Source organism: Heliangelus exortis, chromosome 11, assembly GCF_036169615.1.
Source record: "Heliangelus exortis chromosome 11, bHelExo1.hap1, whole genome shotgun sequence".
NCBI classification, from domain to species: Eukaryota; Metazoa; Chordata; class Aves; order Apodiformes; family Trochilidae; genus Heliangelus; species Heliangelus exortis.
This window is the reverse complement of record NC_092432.1, coordinates 10,919,344-10,942,279: the sequence shown is the minus strand read 5'-3', so window position 1 is coordinate 10,942,279 and position 22,936 is coordinate 10,919,344. Positions and strand designations below refer to the sequence as shown.

General features: G+C 55.8%; 2 protein-coding genes across 7 annotated transcripts in view; one reads left to right on the top strand and one right to left on the bottom strand.

Annotated features, from left to right (window-relative positions):
* ALPK3 (alpha kinase 3) overlaps positions 1-12,280 on the top strand; it is a 33,570-nt gene extending 21,290 nt beyond the window's left edge. For all 5 annotated transcript variants that reach the window (XM_071754513.1, XM_071754512.1, XM_071754515.1 and 2 more), the window contains 10 exons: positions 505-1,537; positions 4,631-6,476; positions 7,238-7,385; positions 8,647-8,774; positions 9,385-9,420; positions 9,542-9,816; positions 10,127-10,215; positions 10,464-10,681; positions 10,885-10,933; positions 11,103-12,280. In XM_071754513.1, the coding sequence (XP_071610614.1) occupies positions 505-1,537; positions 4,631-6,476; positions 7,238-7,385; positions 8,647-8,774; positions 9,385-9,420; positions 9,542-9,816; positions 10,127-10,215; positions 10,464-10,681; positions 10,885-10,933; positions 11,103-11,424 (4,144 nt within the window). In that variant the 3' untranslated portion in view covers positions 11,425-12,280. The remainder of the gene's footprint in view (positions 1-504; positions 1,538-4,630; positions 6,477-7,237; positions 7,386-8,646; positions 8,775-9,384; positions 9,421-9,541; positions 9,817-10,126; positions 10,216-10,463; positions 10,682-10,884; positions 10,934-11,102) is intronic.
* Positions 12,281-12,529: 249 nt separating this feature from the next.
* SLC28A2 (solute carrier family 28 member 2) lies at positions 12,530-22,107 on the bottom strand. Of its 2 annotated transcripts, none has more exons than XM_071754517.1 (18): positions 21,980-22,107; positions 20,474-20,603; positions 20,307-20,401; positions 19,820-19,911; positions 19,207-19,396; positions 18,715-18,856; positions 17,879-17,992; positions 17,432-17,509; positions 16,977-17,057; positions 16,560-16,640; positions 16,286-16,411; positions 15,286-15,416; positions 14,930-15,098; positions 14,554-14,751; positions 14,052-14,133; positions 13,475-13,573; positions 12,967-13,075; positions 12,530-12,873 (listed from the first exon to the last, which is right to left on the bottom strand). In XM_071754517.1, the coding sequence occupies exons 2-18, from the start codon at positions 20,540-20,542 to the stop codon at positions 12,750-12,752; spliced, it is 1,980 nt and encodes a 659-aa protein (XP_071610618.1). In that variant the 5' UTR covers positions 20,543-20,603; positions 21,980-22,107; the 3' UTR covers positions 12,530-12,749. The 2 variants fall into 2 exon arrangements, with proteins under 2 accessions (XP_071610618.1, XP_071610619.1); XM_071754518.1 differs by lacking the exon at positions 21,980-22,107 and adding an exon at positions 21,589-21,783.
* Between the last annotated feature and the right edge of the window lie 829 nt (positions 22,108-22,936).

Genomic DNA, 22,936 nt, shown 5'->3' with positions numbered 1-22,936 from the left:
CCTCCCTCCAGCCTGGGCTTTTCTGCTGCCCCAGCTCTGCTCCAGGTTTCTGTCAGAGGCAGCGGGCACCTGCTTGTGCTGGTGCCTGTGAAGCGGGATGGGAAGGCTTTGTTGAGGCAGGAGGGCAGAGGAAGAACAGAAATATCCTGTAGGCTGTGAAGAGCTGAGAGGAGAAGATCCTGCAGAGGAATGTGGCCAAGAACAGTCACCTGTTGCTCGCTGGTCCTCCTCCATCACAGCCCTCTCTTACCAGAGTTACTGCCCAGGGGGTGGCTGGGCACTGGTTTAACGTCCAACTTGCTTGTCTCTTAGTGCTGAGAACAGTCAGAGCCTGGGGAGGGAGGCCAGCCCCAGGCCTCCAGACCTACTGTGGGCATCCCAAGGGCCACGTCTTCATCTTCTGGCCCCTCTGGAGCAAGAAGCGGGAGAGCGTGCGTGCCCGTGTGCCCAGCAGTAGTGCCTGGGGAGGATGGGCAGGTCTCATGCAGAGCTTTTGGTTTCCAGGTGCCGAGAAGAAGATGCAGGCATTTACCAGGCCTCAGCTAGAAATACCAAAGGCATCGTGTCCTGCTCTGGTGTGCTGGAAGTGGGAACCATGACGGAATTCAAAATCCATCAGAGGTGGTTTGACAAAATAAAGAGAAAAGCTGAAGAAAAGCTGCAAGAGATAGAACAGGGCAAGAAACGAGGGAAAGAAAATGTGGAGGTGGAGAAGTTGCAGGGAATGAGCCCCGATCGGCTCCAGAGAAAGCGGAGGCTGGCCAGGGATCTGAATCTCCAGTCGGGAGCCTCTCCGTGGGAGAAGGAGGATGCAGCAAAAGTGCATGTTGCTGATTCTCAGTCTAGATTACAGGAGGATATTGCTGAGCCAAAGGAGCAGCCAGGCAGTGCCGTGATGGGCTTTCCAAAGAAACTGATGGAACCTTTGAAAGCGGAGGTGACCACCAATGGAGATGCCTCTTTGGAAAATGTGGAGGAGAAAGGGAACAGCTTTCTCACGTACATCTATGAGACAGTGGAGAACCTAGCAGCTAACCCAGTGGCGAAAGACACTGCAGCCAAAAAGAAAAAGAAGGTGGAGGCTCCTCCAGCAGCAAAGCAGGAAGTTTCCAAGAGGGAAGAGAGTGGGCGAGACAGGGCCAACCCCTCTACAAATCCAAGGTTTGCCCCTTCTGTCCCCTTACGCAGGAATGCGCGTCTGAGGCTGGCGAATGATCAAGAAGTAGAAAACAGTCCAAAAATCAATGAGCCTGGGAAAGCTGTGACTCAGGACACTAAAATCAATGGTGACATGCACTTCTCTTTAAAAGAGATGTATTTTGATAAGCAAGTGGATCTGGCAGCAGGGAAGGAAGAGGTGGGAACTGAGGAAGAGGCTGCAAGTGCAGCTGCCCTGCAGCCTGCGGCAGTCAGCAGACAGACAGAGGATGCTCCGTCGTCCTCAGAGGTGTTGGATAAAGGACCTGTGTCATCTGAGGGACAGAGGGCCCAGCACCACGCACAGAAATCAGAGGGAAACAAAGCCGCCAGTCCAGAGGTAACTGGGACTGAGAGCAGCCAATGGAAGGGTTACAACAAGAAAATATTTGTGCTGCATGGTGGCACCAGCCTCGGGAGGCTGCTTGTACCCCATGGGCAGCCTCTGCTGCCTGAGTTTCATAGGTCTCCACTGACAAATACTCCCAGGAAAATGGGCTTCCCAGACTTGGTGTTCCCAGACGATGGAGCTTCCACCCCATCTCCCAATAAATGTCAGGCGAGGTGGTGAGGAGGGATGTACGTCAGGGCGTGCTGCGAGCGCTCCTGTTTAATCGGCGCGCTGAGCTCATGCAGAGTGTTCCCAAATCAGTTCAGCAGGGAGGACTGAATGGTTATTTATAGCTGGGGGTGGGTGCCTTGTGCCTGGGGCAGGCAGCAAGACTGATGGCATCTCTTCAGTTCACCTAAGCCAGAGCTTCAGCTTCAGCAGCCGCCACAGGCATTTAATGAGCCCCCCATGCAAATGAGTGCCATGTGCCAGGTACCCCATGTGCCAGGTACCCCACGTGAGCTGCACCAGGCAGGGCCTTGGGGTTTGTTTACAGTGCAATGTGTATACAGTAGATCCAGGCTATTTTTTGGCTCTTCCCAGTTGGAAAAACTCTGTTGCAACACTCATTGTGGTGGTGCTGAAGTGCCAGGGCACAGCACCTGCTCCTGACCCTCACTCTGCATCTTTTAGTCAACTTCTATTTTTGTCACTTAACCTGAAGTTTTTCCATGAAAATATTAGATCGGAAGGTACCAGAGGTTTTTGGGTTTTATTTTTACTTTTCTCTTCTGTGGTAAAAAGTTGTCTTAGTCCAATTTGCGGCTGCCATCAGGATCTGGGGTTTGAGCTGTGGTAGGTTCACCCTTTTGATAACCAACCAAGTCTGTCAGAGGAGGCAGCCTCTAGGTGCAGCCACCTCTCGGAATGCAAATGCTTTAGGATGTGGAAACATCCACGATACAGAAAGTGGGACTGCTGTGTGCTCCAGTTAAAAAAAAAAATCCTTTTCTTGCCCTTCTAGGTTTCTTTAGTCATAGGCAGGAGCACCGTTCACTGGTAAGATGGGAAACACCTGGGTGCTGACCTTGCCACAGTGCAACAGCCTGAACTCATCATTAGCCTCACCCACCAGCACCAAATATTGCTGCAGAAATTATTGCTGCGGGTGTGAGCCCCTGGCAAAGCAATCAGTTTTCTCCCTCTCTGCTCCTTTTCTATGCCCCCTTCTCTCCAGAAAGGGGGAAGGTGTTGGTATGCAGCAGCCAGGCTTGGGCTGTCAGCACTGTGCCTTTGACATGCATCAAGGTATTTTGCTCTTCAAAAGCTCACTCACAGGGGGAAACCCTTAACTTGTCAGCTGGTGTGCCTCTGAGGAGACAAAAGGGAATGCTTTTGGTATGACTTTGAATGCTTCAGATGGTTGGTGATGCTGAGGGAAATGCTCAGCTTTTCTGTGACCAAATAAGCCATTTTAAAGCCCTTCAAAGATGACTCTGGATGTGTGTGAGGTTATTTTCACACCCCGGGACGCGAGCTGCCTGTCTTTTTCTTTTTTAATCTTTCCCTTAAACAAGACAGAGTTGTAGCATGAGTGTTTTCCTGGCCCTGGGACCCAGCTGGGCCTCATGCTCAAGACTTCTCTTTTGAGCTGGATTTATCCATAGCAGAAGAGCTTGCAAAATGCCAGACCACAAACAGTCTTTGAACATCCTCAAGAACGAGAGCATAGAAGAAGCTGGATTTGCATGATGGTCTTGCTTACCTTTGAAACTGATGCTTTTATTATATTTCCTTTAGTGCCTGTAGCTGGTGTGTTTTATGATTGCCTAAGGACAGACGCTTTTCTGAAAAGCTCCTGGGAAGTTTTTCTCAATAAGCTTTAGTTTGTGCACCAGTGCTAAGCAAATGTGTTTTAAGTGCTCTTCAGCCACAGTGATGTCCCCATTGACCAGCACCATTGTACAGAGGGACCTCTGGGAACCACCGGCCCTGATCCACCTCCAGCCCCTTGAGCAGAGGGACCAGGGCTGGCCCTGCTGTTGGGCTGTGGCCATCCCAATATTTTCCATACCACAGAGGACCTGTGATACAAGCACTGTGGTAAAACCCAGTGGGGTTTCACTGCATGAAGCCCATTTGTCTCTTAAAATCATAGCCACCAAATCATTTTGTTGGGAAAAGATCTTTAATGTCATCCAGTCCAACTGTTAACCCATCACTGCCAAGGCCACTACTAACCCAGGTCCCTCAGCACCACGTCTCCAGATGTCCTACAACTTCTTACCTGGGAGAGGAGAACTTGTTGTGTGCACGCCCTGTTCCCTGGTGAGTGTCCTGATGTTGCCAGTGGAGCATCAGCCAGGCACATGGCATCACCACCTCCCCTGAGCCTTCTCCTACAAAAATAGGCAGTGCCCCTTGGCTGGAGTCTTTCTCCAGATCTCCTGGGGATACAGCTCAGCCATCACAGCTTTCTGAAACGCCTGCTGGTGTGCAGCTGCAGTCGGAAACATTTGAGCTTCCCAAATGTCAAAGAAACAGGACTGTTGAGTAGTGTAGATAACATCATGGGGTAGGGTTTCACTATAAATTGTTTGGGTGGCCTCACCCAGATAACATGTGGCAAGCTGATCAGCCCATCTGAGTGGAGGTGGCAGATGGAGCATAGAGGGAAGCACTGAGGCTTGAATAGGAGCAGGGAAATGATACAAGGTTTTGGCAATGGGTGGTACAAACAGGAAGGTTGTGCTCCTTGGGAAGGGGCCCTGCCGGAGGAGGTGGAGTTAAAAGCCATCAGGGGTTTCAGAGGGGCAGATCTTCTGCCTCTTCATGTGTCTAAGGGCAGAAGAGATGGAGGTGATTAAAAGAAAAAACCTAGGTGTTTTGTGCAGGGTGACAGGGAGTTGTGGGACTCACTGCCATGGGATGATGGTGAAGCCAGGAGGCCCTGGAGGAGTGAGTATCAGTGATACCAGGCTAACACTTAACAATTCAAGCAGAACTTGGGCCGTGCCATAAGGTACAGGTGGACCACAAGCACCACTGAACAAATCCAGGCAGCAAAGTTATGCTAATTTTGTATTTTCTTTTTTTAACTAGGTTGCAGCAGCAGCAGTGGGACAGTCTGCTAGTGACCTAAAACATCCAGTGTCTGGTCCAACCATAGAGACTGGTCAGCAATCCAGTAAGTTAGAGGAGATCAGGAAAGAGACACCTGTCTGCCAGGAAACTGGGGGAATGGGGAAAAGGATAAATCCTCGGCTGAGGCCTCAGGAGCCACCAAAGCCACCAGCACCTTCTCCAGACCATGTGCAGTCTAGCAAGGAGCACCCTCCTTCTACGAAACCAGCAGGACATTCCCGTGGTCTTGAGGGCAGAAAGACCCAACAAGGACTGTTAAATCAAGATGACAAAAGGCAAGGTGAGAACGGGCCATTGCTAAAGAAATCAAGTCCTCCAGAACCTGGAGAAAATGCTCATCCCGAGCAAATCAGGCATCAGACAGCAGTCAAGGATGGGAAGAGCAAAGAGGCAGGAGCAGAGCTGCCCAGGAACCGTTCCAGTGCTCAGGCAGGAGGGAGTTCAGCAGTTCCATCTCCTGGGGCTGCACACAGGGAGGCAGGAGGAACAACACCCCTGGGACATCAGGAGACTGTGGTGCCAGCTCCTGCTTCAGTCCAACTTACCAAGGCAGATCTGGGTCCTGGTCCTGCAGTGGGGCCGGTGGTGGCTCCGGAGGCAGCGCTTGCAGCTCACGGTGCCCCAGTGATGGAGGCCACAGCAGGAGAGGTCCCGTCTGGAGCCCAGGTGCTGCTTCCTGTGAGCAGAGAAACAGAAATCAAACGGGCAGGTGGGTCTGTTCCACAAGAGAACTTTCCAGACAGCACATTAGGGGAGACGAGTGGTAAACCAGTGCCAGTGGGATTTCAGGGGAAGGAAGGGCAAGAGCAAACAGCCACAGCTCCACGTCATGAACCAGCAGCACCTTCAGGCACTTTTAAAGGAGGTGCTGAGGTTCAGCCACAAGTACCACTGATCCTACCTGACCCTGAGACGCCTCAGGAGATATCTTTGGAGGAGAAGATGCAGCACAAAAACCTTGTTTCATCCTTGAAGAACTATCTGTTGCTGCTTTTAAAAATGTCAGATAGCGGTAAGGATGCCACGGATGAAGATGCTGACCCCAGGGACAAGGAGCAGCTCGATGCAGAGGAGGTCATGCTCCCAGAAATAGGCATCGCAGGCCTAAGCCCCCGCACCTCTAGGAGAGTTTTGGAAAAGGTACAAAACAATCAGCTCTTCCAGACAGCAGAGAACTTGCCTCTGACCCCCAGGACGTCCCGGCGGATCACGGGCATGATTAATGAGGAATTTGTTACCAGCAAGGAGATGCTGGATTGCAAGCCTGTGCCACCAAAGAGACGGAGCCGGCTGGCTCCTGAGGCAGAGGGGTCATCCCAGCTCTCCGTGCCCTCCATCGTGGTGGGCAGTGTGCCAGCAGCAGGAGTGGGGCAACCCCCTCATGGTATTTCTCATTTGCCTCCAGCAGGCCCTGAAAAAGAGAGTCCCAGTGACCCTCTGGCAGCGCTACCATGTGCCACGCCAGAGGAGCTCGCTTCTGGGGCCCGGCGCAAAATATACCTGCCAAAAGCCAAGCAGGCAGGGGAGGAAGAGGAGGGCACCCCGGAGAGCCCAGGGTACCTGAGAAGTCCGACTGTCTCCCCACGGCAGTCCAGGAAGAACGTGGCCATGCTGCAGTCACCTGCCCCGTCCCCTCCGGCCGAGCCACACTCACCAACCCTCACGAAGAAGATGGCCACGCTGGAGGTTCCTAAGCTCTATGAGGAGCCCATGGGTGACAGTGGTGGTGACCACAAGGTCCCTGAAGATGCTAAGCCAGAAGCACAGCCAGCAGAGTCCAAGAAAGCGAGTAATCCGTTCAAAGGTAAGGGAAGAGGTCGCTCCCAGGAAGTGTGTTTCCTTGTTGCCTCCAAAGGGAGAGCCTGGCCACCTGGGCTGATGACAGTCAGCTGGAGCCACCAGAGGTCTGTGCATTTTGCAAGGTTTTCAGCATTGCCCTTTGGCCATGTGAATGCCAAAAGTCTGTCCCAGGACTTCTTCCTAGCACAGGGAAGGCAGAGGAGTGCAAGAGGCAGCAGCACTGAGGCTGTCTCCCTCCCCAGCCTGCACTTCCATGGCCAAAAGGGAACCCTCTGGTGGTCCTTGATCTGCATGTCCTGGTCCTCACCATGTCTGGTGCTGGTCATGACTCCACCGGGCACCAACAGGTTTTCCACCTCCAATGTCAATGCTAATTTGATTTTTCATGGCATGGAATTGGGACAGGTGTAGTCCTGGTGTGGAAGTTCTTGATGGGAATCAGGTGGTAACCTCAGAGCAATAGTCTTGCAAAAGTAAACTCAATAAACTCCAGCCTCAGTAGATAAATACATACTCCAGCATTGCATGGTGCTTTCCTCTGGTGCATGTCTCTGCCCCAGCCCCTCTCAGTATTGCAGTGCTGCCCTGCTGCATGAGTTTGTACACTTGTATCCCAACATATTTATCCAAGGAGAGCTCTGAGGCCTTTGTGGGGAAGGCAGTGTTATTCCAGGCTCTATTGACATACGTGTGAGACCCGACACCAAGGTCCTAAAGAGCAGTACTGTGTGTCTCACCATCCATCTCTCTGCACCCTGTCCTCAGCTCCACAGGTGGTTCGGAAGATCAGGGCAGAACAATTTTCCGATGCCTCAGAAAACCTGAAACTTTGGTGCCAGTTCTTCAATATTTTGAGTGATTCGAAGCTGACGTGGTACAAGGACGAGATCCCTGTAGCAGAAGCCCAAAGGAGGTAACCTACCAGCTCCACTTCGTTGTAGTCCTTGGTTCATGTGTTAAATCCAGCTCCGTCCATTTCCTGGAGTGAAGGGAGATGAGGGAAGCTCATTGCCTGGCACGGTGCGTTGTGGACTTTATCTTCTCTGTGCCTGGGGAGGGGGCGATGGTCGCCCAGATGGGGAATTGCTGCCAAATTTAGCCTTTTGATAGCAGCCTGGCTTGAGGGCTGATGCTCTGAGTAGCATAGCCTGGGGCAGGGAGGGAGGGGCTGAGCCCAAACCTGAGGGAGGTCAGGGAAGGTGCTGTGCCCACCTCAGAGTTCTGAGAGCTGGGTGTGGGTTGCAAAAGTGGGACCCCCAAGTGATAATGTGGGAGGGTGGCAGCTGTGATCCTGGAGGCTTCTTTGGATGCATTATGGAGAGAAACTTGTTCTCAGGCTTGTGTGGAAACATCATCCACATAGGATAATATTTTCTTGATGCCTCTGAGCATCCCTGGAGCTCCCTTCATCATGACTGGGCAGAAAGAGGTGCTTTCTGGGGCAGAAGCCATCTCCTGTAGCAGACATTTGAGCTGGGGCAGGTGGATCAAGAGTGGCCATTGCCTCTAGCTGACCAGAGCAGAACCAGCCAGCAGGTCTCAAGATGAGGCTTCCTCCTCATCCCTCTGCAGCCTGCCATCCCCTTTGCTGGTTCCCGCTGGCCATACAGGGCAGCCACAGGCCTTTGGTTCTTTGTCTGTGTCTGGTGTGGTGCCACCTTGGCTGGAGGAACTGCCAGCCCAAAGCTTGGTGCTGCAGGCTGCAGAAGACCAGGAGCCTGCCCATGAGGCTGTGCCAGTCCCTTGGAGAGGGGCAGGCTGCAGGCTGGGGAGTGGTGTCTGCTTTTACTCCTGAACAGCTGGCAAGGATTCTGGACACCTCTGTGGGTGTTTGGCTCCCAGCCACCCCACCCTGATGTGGCTCTCTAACCCTAGGCACAGCCCTGACCCAGACACACTCAGAGGCAAGTACCTTGGTCAGTCTGTAGCACAGTCTCTGACAGATTTTTTCAGGGCTCTTTTTCAAGTGTCTCTGTAATCCCAATCTGCAGCGCAGGACCCCTGATGCCATGGGGTGTCACTGGAGCAGCTGGGATGCCCTTGGGCTGGCTTTTTTTGTAGTTGTATTCTAGCCCTCCACGGCAGCACCGTGCCCACCTGCAGCACCTTTTTTGAGGGTCCTGTATGCCCCCCTGTCTCCCCCGGTGCTGAGGACACACTCTGGTTTCTTCCAGTGCTGGCGATGAGGGCCAGGCAGCCTTGGCTGTTGTGCAGGTGTCCCAGAAGGACTGTGGGGTCTACCGGTGTGTGATCAGCAATGAGCATGGCACGGACTCCACAGATTTTCTGCTCAGCCCAGAAGGTGAGGAGACCTCAGCAGCCTGGCAGCTTTCCCAGCTGCCTGGGTGTGCCGTAGGGTGGCGTGGCAAATTTGCAGAGCCTTACACTTCCCGTCACAACCCCTCTGTGAGGTGCTGCTACATCCATCTGCTAATTAATGGGCAAGTCCCACCATCCTCCTTTCTGTCCCTTGGGGTGGAAGTGCAGGGGCATGGTGGGGTCCTGGCAGGACCCGGACACTTATCATAGAACCATAAACTGGTTTGGGTTGGAAGAGGCCTTAAAGCTCGCCCAGTCCCACCCCCTGCCAAAGGCAGGGACACCTCCCACCAGACCAGGTTGCTCCAAGCCCCATCCAACCTGTCCTGCAGCAATTCCAGGGATGGGGCAGCCACTTCTTCTCTGGGCAACCTGGGCCAGGGGCTCAGCACCCTCACAGCAGATAATTTCTTTCTAATGTCTCATCTCAGTCTCCCATCTTGCAATTTGAAGCTGTTAGCCCTTGTTCTGTCACCCCAACCCCTTGTCCTCAGTCCCTCCCCAGCTTTCCTGTAGCCCCTTCAGGCACTGGAAGGTGCTCTAAGGTTTCCCCAGAGACTTCTCCTCACCTCTTTGCTTTCTGTCTCCTCTAGTGCTGTCAGGATTTATCTTGCGGGAAGAGATGGAAGGTAAGGGCTGTGTGCTGCTGAGTGGTGAGTGCTGCCCCTGGCTGTGCAGGCAGCAGGCAGCTCTGAGGGGGGGCAGGACATGCCCGCCTTGTCCCCCCTCACCAGCTCTTCCCTCTGCCAGTTGGAGAGGAGATCGAGATGACACCCATGGTGTTTGCCAAGGGCTTGGCTGACGCAGGTTACTGGGGGGACAAGCTCTTTGGGCGCGTGGTCAGCGAGGAGGTGGAGGTGGGCGCTGGGTTCCTGCGCAAAGCCTGCCGAGCCAGAGCCATCTACGGCCTGGAGCCCCTCTTTGAGTCCGGCCGCACCTGCATCATCAAAGTGCACAACTTCATTGCCTTTGGGACCAAGAACGAGAACAGCCTCATCGAGAAGAACTACGATATCACCATCCAGGTGGGCATCCTCGTGGGGCACGCTGCCCCACACCTTCCCCATTTCTCTGTGGTGTGGTCTCCAGATCTGTCCCCAGTTTGTTTCTTCCCACTTTTTGCATGTTCTGGAGGGACTGAGCCGTGTTCCAGCAGGATGGCAGTGTCCTGGTTGTCCTTGCCTTCAGCTCCTCTCTCTGATGAACACAATGCTGCTCAGAGCTTTCCCATCACTTGTCCTTTGGCCACCAGGACAGGATGAGGGCTGTTAGTGGCCAGGCAGGGCACCCCAGGGAGGCGGTGCAAGGTCCTGACTCTTCCCTTTGCATCTTCAGGAATGTAAAATTCAGAACTCCAGCCGTGAGTACTGCAAGATCTTTGCTGCTGAGGCACGAGCTGTCCGTGATTTTGGAGCTGTGCCCGAGTAAGTAACTGTTCTGCTGCTCTCCTGGCTTCACATCCCAGCAGAGCACCCCGGGGCAATGCTGGCAGGGTGCCTAGTGGGTGCTGGGGACATCCCAGCGGGCAGCATGCTCTTCTCCCACCCTCACGGGGAAGGGGTACTGGGAGGGGAAGGCAAAAGCCAAGGTTGCAGACAGCAGCATGAATCTCCCCTTGGTGTGGGGGGAGAGCTCCCCAGCTGGGGCTGACCCTGTGTGTCCTCCCATGCAGGATAATTCCTCTGTACCTGATTTACCGACCGGCCAACAACATCCCTTATGCCACAATGGAGGAGGACCTAGGTGGGCCCTGCCAGCAATACTGTGTCACTGAGAGAGATGGCAGCTTGATGGCACGGGGCACCTCAGAGATAGTGCTCAAATGCTGCACATTCCAGCATTGGGTCTACCAATGGACAAATGGAAACATCCTCGTGACTGACATGGAAGGTAAAGGCATCTCCCCTCTCCTCCTCCTGGGACCCCTCACTACCCTCTGGCCTGGGAAAGGAGGAGGAAAAGCCCCAGCCTTGACCTCCTCCTTGCTCTTTCCCCACATGCCACCAGCCCAGCTCCCAGGGTGGTGACCTGCCCTTGGTGCTGGTGCCTGTCCTTCCCTGGGTAGAGACTGGTTGTCCTCCCTTTCATTGCAGGAGTGGGCTGGAAGATAACCAACGTGAGGATTGCCACCAACCTGAAAGGGTGAGTGACCCTGAGCTGCTGTCACTGGGTGGCCCCAGCTGTTCCTAGCTCTGCCTCTCATGTGGCAAAGGGCCATGGTGATGAGCATGGCTGGGCTCCATCCTCGGCTCCCTGCTCCCTGGGATGTCTCCTGGTGCAGAGCAGGGGCTGAGGATGGTTGTGTTGGCAGGTACCAGGGACTGAAGGAAAGCTGCTCACCCTCCCTGCTGGAGCAGTTTGCATCTGCTCACCAGTGCAACCATTACTGCAGCATCCTGGGCCTGAAGACGCTGGAGCCAGTCAAGCCCAAGGGTTCCAAGAGCCCTTCCGTGGGTAGGAAATCTGCCCAGTCCAGCCCCCAGCTCCAGAAGAAGGGGCTGGCAAGTCCCCAGGGTACTCGCAAGACTGCTGTGAGCCCCAGGAGCTCCCGGAGAGCTGCAGAATCAGGGGAGGCCCTGGCAGCCTCCAAAGCCAGCCCAGGAGAGCGCGGCAGGGCTGGCCGCCCGCAGTAGCCAGAGCCGCCGCGGCTTGGACCCCTCAGCTCTGGACCCCAGCCGGGGCAGCCCAGAGGCAGCAGGTGACCAGGCTGGGCAGGGGAGACCCTGGCAGCGGCCACCACTCCTCCTTTTGGCTCCAGCCTGTCCCACAGCGCTTGCGTTGTGTGGTGTGTGCGAGTGTCAGCAGCTGAGCACCCCCCCGGGGGCTGTGGGGGGGGTGGCAGCACGGGTGTCCCTGCCAGTGCCTCCTGACAGGAGCTGCTGGTGGTGGTGGAGCCCACGGGGCCACGTGCTGCTCCATTCCTGAGCTCACTTTCCTCTCTGGACTCTCTCCGTTTGCCTTCCTTGAGGCAGGGGCCACCAGACCTGCTCCCTCCGGCTTTCTGGGTGCCATTTCCCCCAGCCGGCTCCCCCGAGCAAACCGGGAGTCCGAGCTGCCCTTCTGGCTCCCAGCACTTCACATCCCTCTTTGTGGCCTCACCAAACCCCCACCAGCACTCCATGTTAAGGCTCTGAACCCCAACGGTCTCGTTTGCCCTGGCACACTGTGACTTAAACAAGTTTTTCTGCAGAGGGGTTTAGCAGTGAGCTTCAGGGCCCCTGCTGCTGCTGCTCTTGTGTGGACCCTCTCTGGGGTGCAGGCCAGGCCTCTGGTACCAGTACTGGCAGCTCCATGATGGCACCGATGCCACCCTGCCCCGCGGTGTCTGAAACTGTGGCTTGGTGCAGAAGGAGGGAAGGGACAAGGCTGGGAGTGCTCAGGGGTCCGGGCACGTTGTTGTTGTTGGGTGGCTGTAAAATAATGCTGTACATAAGGTGGCCGCCTCGGCGGGTGGGTGCTCTCGAGTGCAATAAAGCGAGAAGGACTGGCCTGCTCCCCCACGCTGTGGTCCCTGCAGAAAAGAGCCATGCAAGAGTGGGTGGCTGCGTTCAAGTGATGTCTTTACCCCCTCCACACCCCACAGGGATGGGGGTTGCTGGGCCAGACCCTAAAGCTGGCACCCAGCAGAAGCTGTTCTTGTGGCAGTGAGGAGAGCTGTGGGTGCAGCCTGAGGAAAACACCTCGTGCTGTGTGGGACAGCAGCTGTCGAGGACAAGAGTGGGGCTGAGGGACAGGGCCTGGGGATTTCCATGATTTATTTGGGAGACATTCTCTTGTGTGCATGGGGACAGCACCTGATGCTGGTTGTGAGGTGGCTCGTGGCTGTCCCTCACCACTGGAGCAAAGACCAAACACACAGGGCTCTGCTGGAGTTTTCTTTCTACCTGTGGGGCCAGGCCTTGCAGCCCCTGGTGTTCCCAGGCCCTTGCCCCTGGAGCAGGCATCTGCCTGCACGTTTCTAAGTTGTCCCTGTGCAGGATGCGTGGCTGTAGTGCCTGCAGCACTGTGTCAGGTACAGCGCACTCTCCACCAGGCCCTCCCAGGCTCCCGTGAAGGAGAGCGTCCCATTCTCCAGCACTGAGCTGCAAGGAGAGCAGAGCAGTCAGGAGAAGCGGCTGCCCCACCACTTATGTCCCCAGGCAGGACCATTCAGCTGTGGGGCTTTTCACACCCACCTGGCAAAGAGCTCTTTGCAGCAGGTGTACACGGCATAGCTGGTGGAGGTGAAGTTGGAGCTGAGGATGGTCACGCAGTCACCCACCTCCGTTGGCACATGGAGGAGACCTAGGGGGACAAAGTCTCTTAACTGGGGCTCATGAGAGGCCATGCATATGAATCCCATACACTCTGCTTGCTTGCAAATCCTGTACCTGGCCCCATCCTTGCAGGTCCCATGCGCCGTCCCACCTCAACCCCCCCAGATGGTTGCCGCAGTGACCCCAGAGAGCCCCTCGCAGTGCCCCAGTGTCCTGGGAATTCCCAGCTGGGAATGAGGGGCCCCAGCAGAGTTACTGGGCTTGGGCAGCACCTGGCAAAGCCATGGGGGAAAAGCAGAGTGTTTGGGGACCATGGGGAGGACAGCTCAGCCATCCTTATCCTTGCACCTGCATTTGTAGGGGACTTCAGCCCTTTGCCTGTCCCTCCTTGGCTCTTCCTGGCCCCGCTGGCAGGGGCAGCACCTACCTGCCAGGCAGGCATTGAGCATGGAGACACAGAACCCAGTGAGCAGGGCTCGCAGCACGACGGAGGCCAAGTCACTCTTGCGCTGCGGGGCCATGGAGGCTGCGGGGGCAAAACAAGAGATCAGATCCTTGCTCCAACAATGCCCCAAGTGGGGGACAGGTCCAGGACGTGTCCTGGGTCCCCAAATGGCTCTGCCAGCCCAGCCCTTAGTGCCCAAGGTGGTCCCCTCCAGCATGTCTGCCCATCCTGAGTGCCGGTAGAGCCCCGTGCCCACCCTGCACCTTTGGGGGATTAATCAGAGCCCTCGTCACTCTCAGCACTGGAGTCTCTGCTCCTTGCTCTGTGGCTGGGTGGCACCTGGGTCTGTGGGACACGCATGTGCTCCGGCCCTTGGGTGCAGTGCAAAATCCTCCCTAGGAGCTCAGGCAAATCCTGTTTCGTGTCTGTGTGCTGTCTGAGGCTGAACACGAAGGGTTGAGGACAGACATTTCCTCCTGCCCTGGCTGAGCCCTTGCCCCTGGGGATCCAGGGTCCCCCTGTGCTGTGCCCAGGCACGGAGGACATGGGTCACACTCACTCAGGCCTCCCAGCATGATCCCGATGGAGCTGAGGTTGGCGAATCCACAAAGTGCAAAGGTGGTGATGCTCTCAGCACGCTCCTGGAGAACAAAGCAGGAGGGGAGGGCCACCTCAGCCCAGAAGTGGTGCCTGAGCACCCAGAGCTGAGCATCGTGTCGTAGCTCCCAGCCCAGCCAGACATGATGGAGATAAGTCCCCCACCCCAATGCTTTCTCCTTCAGCTATTTTTTGGAGCAAGGATGCAGGCGATGGGCAGCCTGCCTCTGAGAGAAGCTGCACTAGGGACACAGGGGCCCTGTAGCACCATGATCTGCCCCACCAAGGAGCTGGACAAATGGGGCAGGGCTTTGCTGATTCCTTCAGCAAGACCCTGTACCCAGCAGTGAGTGGAAATCCAAGTCTAGCTGGCCACAGATGTCCTCCCTCCCTCCCACCCCCGTGATCCTGCTGCCTGCCCGTCACCCCTCTGTCTGGCCAGGCCTCACTCAGGTGTCCCTCACAGATATCCACTGCTTCTGGCTCCCGTTCCACTCCTCCAGGCCTGACAGACGGTTCTTCTTGTATGTGGCCAGCTGCTGGTATGCCACAAACTCGTTCAGGAAGATTTTGATCCCCAAGAGCTCAGCCACCATTGGTGAGTCTGCCCAGTCGGCCCCCATAAGAAATGCCACAGGCATGAGGACGTAGGAGCAGATCATCTGGGAAAAGCATCCCAGAAAGAAAGGAGCAACTCAGAGCTGACCATCTGCATAGCCCCCTGGTTGGGACATCTGCTGCCAGCATTTGCCAAACACCCATCAAGGAAGGGTCTTGGCAGTGGGAAAAGGTGGGGAGGGGTGGGGATGTGGGATCTGGCAGCCCAGACCATTGGTGTACCTGGAAGGAGAGCCCCTCAATGTCCACCATCTCCCCGAACCAGCGCAAGGCTGCGTTGATGAACTCCAGCACTGCCAAGAAGGCAATGAGGTTGGCTGCAATGTTGGCCACAAGCACCACAGAGGCAGCAGCCCCATTGCTTGCAGCTTCCAGGATGTTCTTCTCTTCCCTGTGTGGAAAAACACCCCAACCAGCTCACATGCAAGGTCAGCTCTGCAGTTGTCTGCACACCACAGGATCTCCCAACCTCGGGCCACACTCAATGTCCACTTACGCCCCTCATTTGCCCCCGGGGCTTCCCCGCACTGGCAGGAAGCGTGCGAGCCCCATGCCACCATCCCCCTCCTCACACTCACCCGCCAGAGAGGCGAATGTTTCCTTTGCCCTTGAACTTGGACTCTTCCACTTCGGGGTAGACGAGCTTGGACATGGCGAGGGCGCAGGGTGCGGCCATCACGGAGGCTGCGATCAGTGATGCAGCATCTATCTGCAACACCCAGGCCCTGAGCTCAGGCACCTCTGTGACACCCCAGTCTGCCCCAGCATCTGGGTGGCATTAGCCAGTGACACTTGGAGCAGTTTCAGGCCTCTTCCTTTGCTCCAGGTGGGAAAAATATCTCTGTTTGCCCCCTCTCAGCCTGTCACAGCACACAGGGTCTGGGTGGACGTGTTAGCAGAGCTGCAACCATCCTGGTCTTGGATCTCTCCTGCTGTTAGACCTCATCTTCATTCTTGTCCCTTCCTTGTTCCTTGTTATCAGTACCAGGGCAAAATATATGGTGGGACATTGCCAACCTCTTCCTGCCAAGAGGGAGCCAGACTCCCAGTCCCACCCCTCCCCTGCCTGCCCAGTGGCAATGTCTCATTTCTCTGACCTTTCACCCTTGGCTCCTCCTTTAAGGAGACTAATTAATGTCTAAATGTCAGGAGCCCAGCCAAGAGGTCGAGGGGAAGGTTTATTCCCCATTCCGGATCTCTGATGAGGCTGTTGCCTCATCAGAGAGGCAACTGTGGCGCTGTGTCCAGGGCTGGGACACTGATGGAGAGGGCATCCCCTGAGGGTCGGGGCAAAGGACTGCCTGGGAGTAGCAGGACCTGTTTGGCTGGGATAAAAGAGCTGGAGTGGGGTTGTAGGTGCTGTCCCCAACTACTTAAAAGGAGGACAGAGGGAACATATTGCTCAGAAGTGCCCAGGGAAAGGGTGAGGAGCAATGAGTGGGGAAAATCCTGTTAGATATAAGGGAAAAAAAATTGTTCCTGGTGACTGAGATGCCTGTGGGGTGGACCAGAGAGGTGAAGGTAGATCTTCATCCCTGTGGCAGGGACCACGTGGTGTTCACCTGCTGATGCACTCACCCCAAAGGATATGTAGGCACCCATCACGCTGCCTGCGATGGTGGCAAAGCCACCGGTCATCACAGCATGGATTTCTGAAAAGGTCATATCTGCAAGGTATGGGCGGATGAGCAACGGGGCTTCGGTCTGTGGGAGAGAAAACCCCATGGGCCTTGAGACAGGGCCACGCATGGCTGCAGGTTTCCTGCCACTGAGAAGGGAGGAGAAGACCCTCCCTCCAGGGCAGGCTCAGTTGCAAGGGCTGAGGAGCTGGATCTCCTGTCTGGGACCTTACCTGTCCCACAAAAATGTTCCCTGCCACACTCAGGGTCTCGGTAGCAGTGGTGCCCATTGAGACCTGAAGCACCCAGGAGATCTGGGAAAGACAAGGCCACCATGTTCACAAAGGCTCCTGGCACCCTGGCCCCCAACCAGTGAAGCAGGGTCCACTTTGGCCCTCAGGCTGCACAGGGGTGATCTTGGGAAGTGCTCACAGACCAGGTAGCAGCATCAACTCTAGGGCTTGGCTTTCTCAGGAGGATGTACAAGAAAAGAAGGATTTTGCATCTGTTCTTTTAATCAGGACAAATCTCCCCAAATTAGCACCACACCAATTTTCCTGGGATATCCCTCAGCCGGTTACTGTAGCCTGAGAACCCATCAAGTTCTTCTCCTTCCCACCACCATCCCAGAGCCTGGTGTGCAGTCCTACCTTGACGATGAGCCACTGCATGACACCAAGGTAGTAGAGGATGGACATCACACAACTGAAGAAAACAATGATGGGCAGAGTCTGGGGGCAAGGCACCAGGGCACAGGGTTAAAGGAGAGCTGAGCAACACCTCTCAGTACACTTGGGGACCAAGCCCCTGTATCCCATCATCTGGGCATGGAGTGGTGTATGCACAGCCAGCCAATGCTGTTGGGGTCCCACAGCACTGGGCCAGGCTGGCAGGAGGCACAGGGACCAATGCAAATCCCCAGTGGAGGTCCGTGGGTGCATACAAAACTGGATGGGAGGGAGACCCATCCTTGAGCTGGTTGAGTTCTGCTGTGCAGATGGGGCTGTGTTTAACTCTGTGCTTTCCATGACCCAGCAAGGCAACTTGGACCAGAAGAAAGCCAGGCTCTGGCTCTCCCTTCCCACACCCCATTCCCCAGTCAGACCTGAAAGGCGAAGACTTCTTCGATGAGCTTGTTCCCAAAGACAAAGCTGGAGCCAGCTGTGGTGTAGCCCAAGAAGCACTGAAAGTGGAGAAATTGCATAACAGGACAAAGATGTTCATAAGCTCTTGCCCTGACATCTCACTTCAACCTAGCAGGGATCTGCAGCCCCACAGCTCACCACCCCACCAGAGAATGATCCTTGGAAACCCAAGCTGGCAACTCTGGTGGGGCTGTCTCCAATCCACAGCTCCAGCCTGCAAGGGAGACTGCACCAAAGGCTTTGGGCTGCTGCAGAAAACCAGGGAGGAGGTGGCTTTTCTCCAGTCCCACACAGAAATGTTGGTGAGCGTGCAGTCCCTGCAGCTTCTCCACTCCAAGCCACCTTCTGCTCTTCTTGCCAACCCCAGGGGGTACTGCACTGGAGGTTGGGTGGAGCAGAGGTAGTACCTGGATCTGGTCACCCATCCACTGGAAAGCTTGGACACCGGGGGCTGTTCGGAGGATGAAGAGTCCAAGTAAGAACTCCAAGCCAAGGCCCCAGAAAACAGCTCTCCAGGACACCTTGGAACCAAGAGCAGAATGGGGACTGAGATGTTAGCAAAGCCCACAGACATCCCTCTCTGGCTTCCTGCCTCTTCAACACCACTGCACTGTGAGGGTCATGGGGAAGCTCTAAAGAAAGTGTCACAGTAACCCACAAACATAGGTTGGTGATGGAGGAAGATGAGTTGGTAAGACTCCAGAACTGGCTGATGGAACAAAACCTGCCAGGCTTGCCCAGGAGGAGATGAGCACAGAGACCTTTTGACTGCTTTGACTGTTAGCACAGCCCTGCTAGATCAAAGCTTTCTGCTCATAAACCCTTAGGACAAGGTGGATGGAGGGATTGCCCAAAACAGTGAAGCCACTGGGACTTCAGTCACTTCTGTCCTGGTCACCCAGGGCATCTGAATGAAGCTCAGGTTCACCCTCCAGCCCCAGGTCCCTAAAGCTCAGGCATGAGCTGGGTGCTGGGTCTCTGGGTCTGACCCACTATGAGGGACATGGTGAAGACAGGATGGAGGCACCATGGGGGAGTCCCAGGTTAAGCAGTGGGAAGGAGAGCAGTGAGGTGTCTCTGGAGCTCCATCCTCCTGTCTAGCTCTGCCCAGGAACCCTGCTGGGCTTCTGCTTCCTATAGGGAGCTCCAGCCATGGGCCATCGAGGGATGCCAGTGGAAAGAAAGCACTTGTTCCCCAGATCTGGGTGGCCATCTCTTGTGAGGGGACCACGGAAATACATACTGCGCTGTGGTGCTTGGAGCAGGCAAACAGGAATAGCACCAAAAAGCAGAAGCCACCCAATGAGATGAGCTGCTCTGGGTTTTTGGAGGTGTCCAAAGCCAGCCATGTGATCAGGCCTCCCAGCAGGGCCACCCACAGCAGCCTGCAAAGGAAATCCCAGACTGTCAAGGAGGGGATGTCCCCATGGGAGCAGCCCACAGTGGGCAGGACCTAATTGCACAGGAGATGTTGCCTTAAGGTTCTTGCATCTGAAGAAACCTGGGGCTTGGGCACAAATGAGGGGTGTGAACAGCTCTCATGCTGCTGAGATAGAGCAGCAAGATATTTCTGCCATGGTTTTATGCAGTCCTCAGTCTGGGCTATGCCTCATGATTCATGAGGTGCCTGCAGGGCACTAGGAGATGCACGGTCTGTTGGTCATGCTGGCAGGGCAGGCAGGGAGAGGGGACCCTGGCACTGGGGGGGATCTGGCCCTGCCTTTTCCTCACTCACCATTTCAGCCATGGCCAAGACTTTTGGAAACAGTTCCCAACGGGGCTGAGAAGCAGCAACACCTTTGCCCCACAGTGCTTCTTGAAGAGGCTCCAGCAGATGAAGAAGACAACCACCGCAGTCATGATGACCAAGGCAAGGGCTCGCTGGAAGTTGAGCCAACAGGCTACAATGAAGTAGCACAGGTAGGCTGGAGAAGGCACATCAGGGATCAGAAACATGAGGGCCATAGGATTACTGATTCCTAACACTAACTGGGGCCAACAGTGAGGTTCATTTCCTCCAGATCTCCTCCCCTGGACACCCTTGAGGTTCCCATCTATTCAAGGAGGATCCAGCCACCACCAACCCCCAATCCAGGCTTTCTGTTGACAGCACCTCATCTGTCTGAGAGCACATGGAGCAAGCAAAAGAGGCAGAACAAACCCTTTGGGTAGGTGGAGAAAGGGGAGGAGGACAGTGAGGTGCAGGTAGGTGGGGAGGGGGAAAGCAGTGGGACTGGTGTGAGCAGATACAATCTCCATGCGGGTGGCTGTGCCCAGTGCTTGGAGGGTGGGAGCACAGCCAGCCAAAGGGATGTGGAGATGGAGCCTCAGTGCCAGGAAGTCCTCACCTACTCCAAGGAGTCCCAGGACAATCCTTCTCAACACTTTGGCATGAGTCTTGCAGAAGTGCTTTGCCTTGGATACTGGCTGCAGGGCCTTCCTGGGGAGAGTGACATGCCAGAGACATGAGAGGCACAGAAGATGGATCCTGAAGGTCAGTCCAACTCAAGCCTCCCAGAGGGTGCCTGCAGCAGCAGCATGGTGCAGTAGGTGTGCTGTGGCCTCCAGCAGCTCTGCTGTGTGCTCCCAGGAGCAGGGGACACCCGACCTCACACTCCAGCATTGCAGTCATCATGAGTGGAGGCTTGCTCTGGGTGGCTGCTAAGGGGATAGAGCCCTATCACTGCCACCCTATAAAACCAGGTAGAGCCATCAGGCACTGTCCCCCCCTCCATGATCAACACAACCCTGCTCTGCTCCCAGTTTGTCTCCAGGAGAGTCACTGGCCCAAGGGTTGCTGCTACCACAGGAAATTCATCTCAGGGGTTACCTTACCGGCAGTAGGAGGAGAATCTCCCTTTCCCTTCTCTCCTCTCCTCTTTGCTCTCAACACATGGACCATCACAATCCTCATAGAGATTCTCCTCGCCCTGGAAAACATCGTTAGCTGGAGCACCTTGAGCAGCTGCTGTACCCAGACGGGTGGGGGAGGTGGGACTGACCAGGGAGCTGAAAGCTGGGTTATCTGCACCCTTCTCAAGGCTGTCCATGGTGATTTGGTTTTCTTCCATCTCTAGAAGTGCCACAGCTTCAATGCAGTAGAGAAACAGCACTGCAAGGGACCAGTGCTGGCTGGGGAGAGAAAGACAGGATCAGTTCTGGGAATGATGAATGTCCAACTCCCATTTCCAATGCTGGGACTCCAAGAGGGGAAGGCCCTCTGCATTCAGAGCAGTTCCTGCACCGGCACATCCAGGGACCATCCCATGGAGTCCTCAAGCTGCAGGGCTGGTGGGCTCACTTCCTTTTTCTCCTGTAACTCTGGGAAGGTCTTTCCTCTTCTCTGCTTCCAGTGAATCACAGAAGAGGATTAGATGCAGTGGGGGGAGTTGATTACTCCTCCTCCAAGCTGGTGGCAGTGGCCACCATCCTCCCTGTGAGCCCCTTGTGTAAGTAGGGCTTTTTCAAAAATTAAATCTGGCTGCACCCCTCATCAAGAGCTCTTGGTGCAACCACAAAAGATGGAGAAGGTCCTTCATGTTGATAACTAGCACATTACAGGAGTGATGGGTAGGAATAAGTGGTAGTTTGCATGAGGACTGGTCCTAAAGGAAGATCATACTGGTCCAAGCAAAGCCAGTGTTATGCCAAGGCAGAAACATCCGTGGAGCATCCCACCTGGACACCCCCCTGGTTCCTCTACTTGGAAAAGGATGAGGGAAGAGCAGAGAAGTCACAGAGAAGGTAACAATCAACTGTAGGAGCCCTGCTGTGTGAGGACAGAGGGAGTAAGGAGTTGTCCTTGCTTTGGAGGAGAGTTGTAGAGGTCTGCATGGAGTAGGTGGAGATAGCAGGGTCATCAGCTGCACCACCCCCAGAGCATCTCTGGGCTTGCAGCTCCTCAGGACACAGCAGGGCCCAGAGCCACACTAGGACCCCCAGCCCTCTTCAGAGCCTCCAGCACCTGTAATGCCCCCCTAGGACTCAGAGACCCTTCCAGGACACCCCACCCCAGCGTTCCCTGCTCTCCCCATCCCTCCCAGGCTCACTGCACTCCAGGACCTGATGCCATCTCTATGCCCCCCCATCAGCGTCACCCCCCACATGGCTCACCTACCTTTGTTTTGGTGAAGCTTCATTGGCTGCTCCCCTCTCAGGGGGCTGGGGCCAGGTGAACAGGCAGTAGGGCAGGAGTTGATGTCCCCCCTCTGTGCCACTCTTCCCCGTGTCTCCATGTCATGCCCATGCCCCGCCCTCCATTCCCCATGGACCCCCCCCACTGCCTCCCCGCGCAGTGCCCGCGCGTCCTTCTGCCTTCCGCATGGTGCCCCTGTGTCCCACCCCCCCATGACTTCATGCCCCACGCCCTCCCCCCCCCCATGACCTCCCACCCCCCTGTCCTCCTGCCCCGTGCTCTCGCAACCCCGTGCCCCACGCCGTGTCCCTGTCCCCGTGTCCCCGTGTCCCCGTGTCCCCGTGTCCCCGTGTCCCCGTGTCCCCGCGCTCACCCTCCAGCCCTGCCGGCTGCACCGCTCCCGTCCCCGGTTACCGATTAACAGCTCGGTCCAAAGAGCTGGGCTGGACGCTGCGGGGCCAGGGCTGCCCCGGCTCCTCCCGGGGCTCACGCCCTGGTGCCCACGGGGAGGCCTGGGAGGGTGGCCATGCCAAGAACCACGCCACCCAAAGGAGGTTGCCCCAGGATACTTTCACACCCAAGGCAAAGCAAGCCCTGAGGCATGATATCAGAGGCAGAAATCCAACCTTCACCCCACTCGGGAAATGCTTCCCAGAAAAAAAGAGCCAGGGCAAAACTGCGGTGATGGGAAGCCATGTCACCTGGTTCCTTGGCCAGGGCTGTGGCCAGCAGCACTGCTGCAAGCCAGCCTGGCTTGTAGACCACTTCTTCACATCCTCACTTGCCAGCATCCAGCTGGTATCTCCCTGCTTCTGGTTGCACAGGGAATGGTGAAGTGATGTGGCTACAAGGCCGATGTGGGTGCCATTAGCAGTCACATGGCGAGGATCAGCAGGAATCAGTTCAGAGATCACTGATAAGTGTCACCAGGAAGCACCCATGTGCCACACAGTGCCTGCGTGCCAGTGCTCCCTCTGCCAGGTCACGACCGTGGCCGTGAGGAGCACATCAGCAGCACCTTCAGCCTGTGAGTTATGCCCAGTCCTGTCCCCAAAGCTGCCCAGATTGGGTGGGGTGAGTTTAGTGTGAGGGTGGCCAGTACCTGCTGGCACAGCTGGAGAGGAACAAAACCCTGGAGGTGCTCTGTGCAAGGCTGGTGTGAACCGTGCCCATGTGTGAAGGGTCCCCACCGCCTCACTGGTGAGATGCTCGTGCAGACCCCGGTGGGACATGGCAGAATCCCCACCCCTGGGAACATTTAAGGTCAGGGTCGCTGGGTCTCAGAGCAACCTGGTCTGGTTGAAGATGACTTTGCTCACTTCAGGAGGGT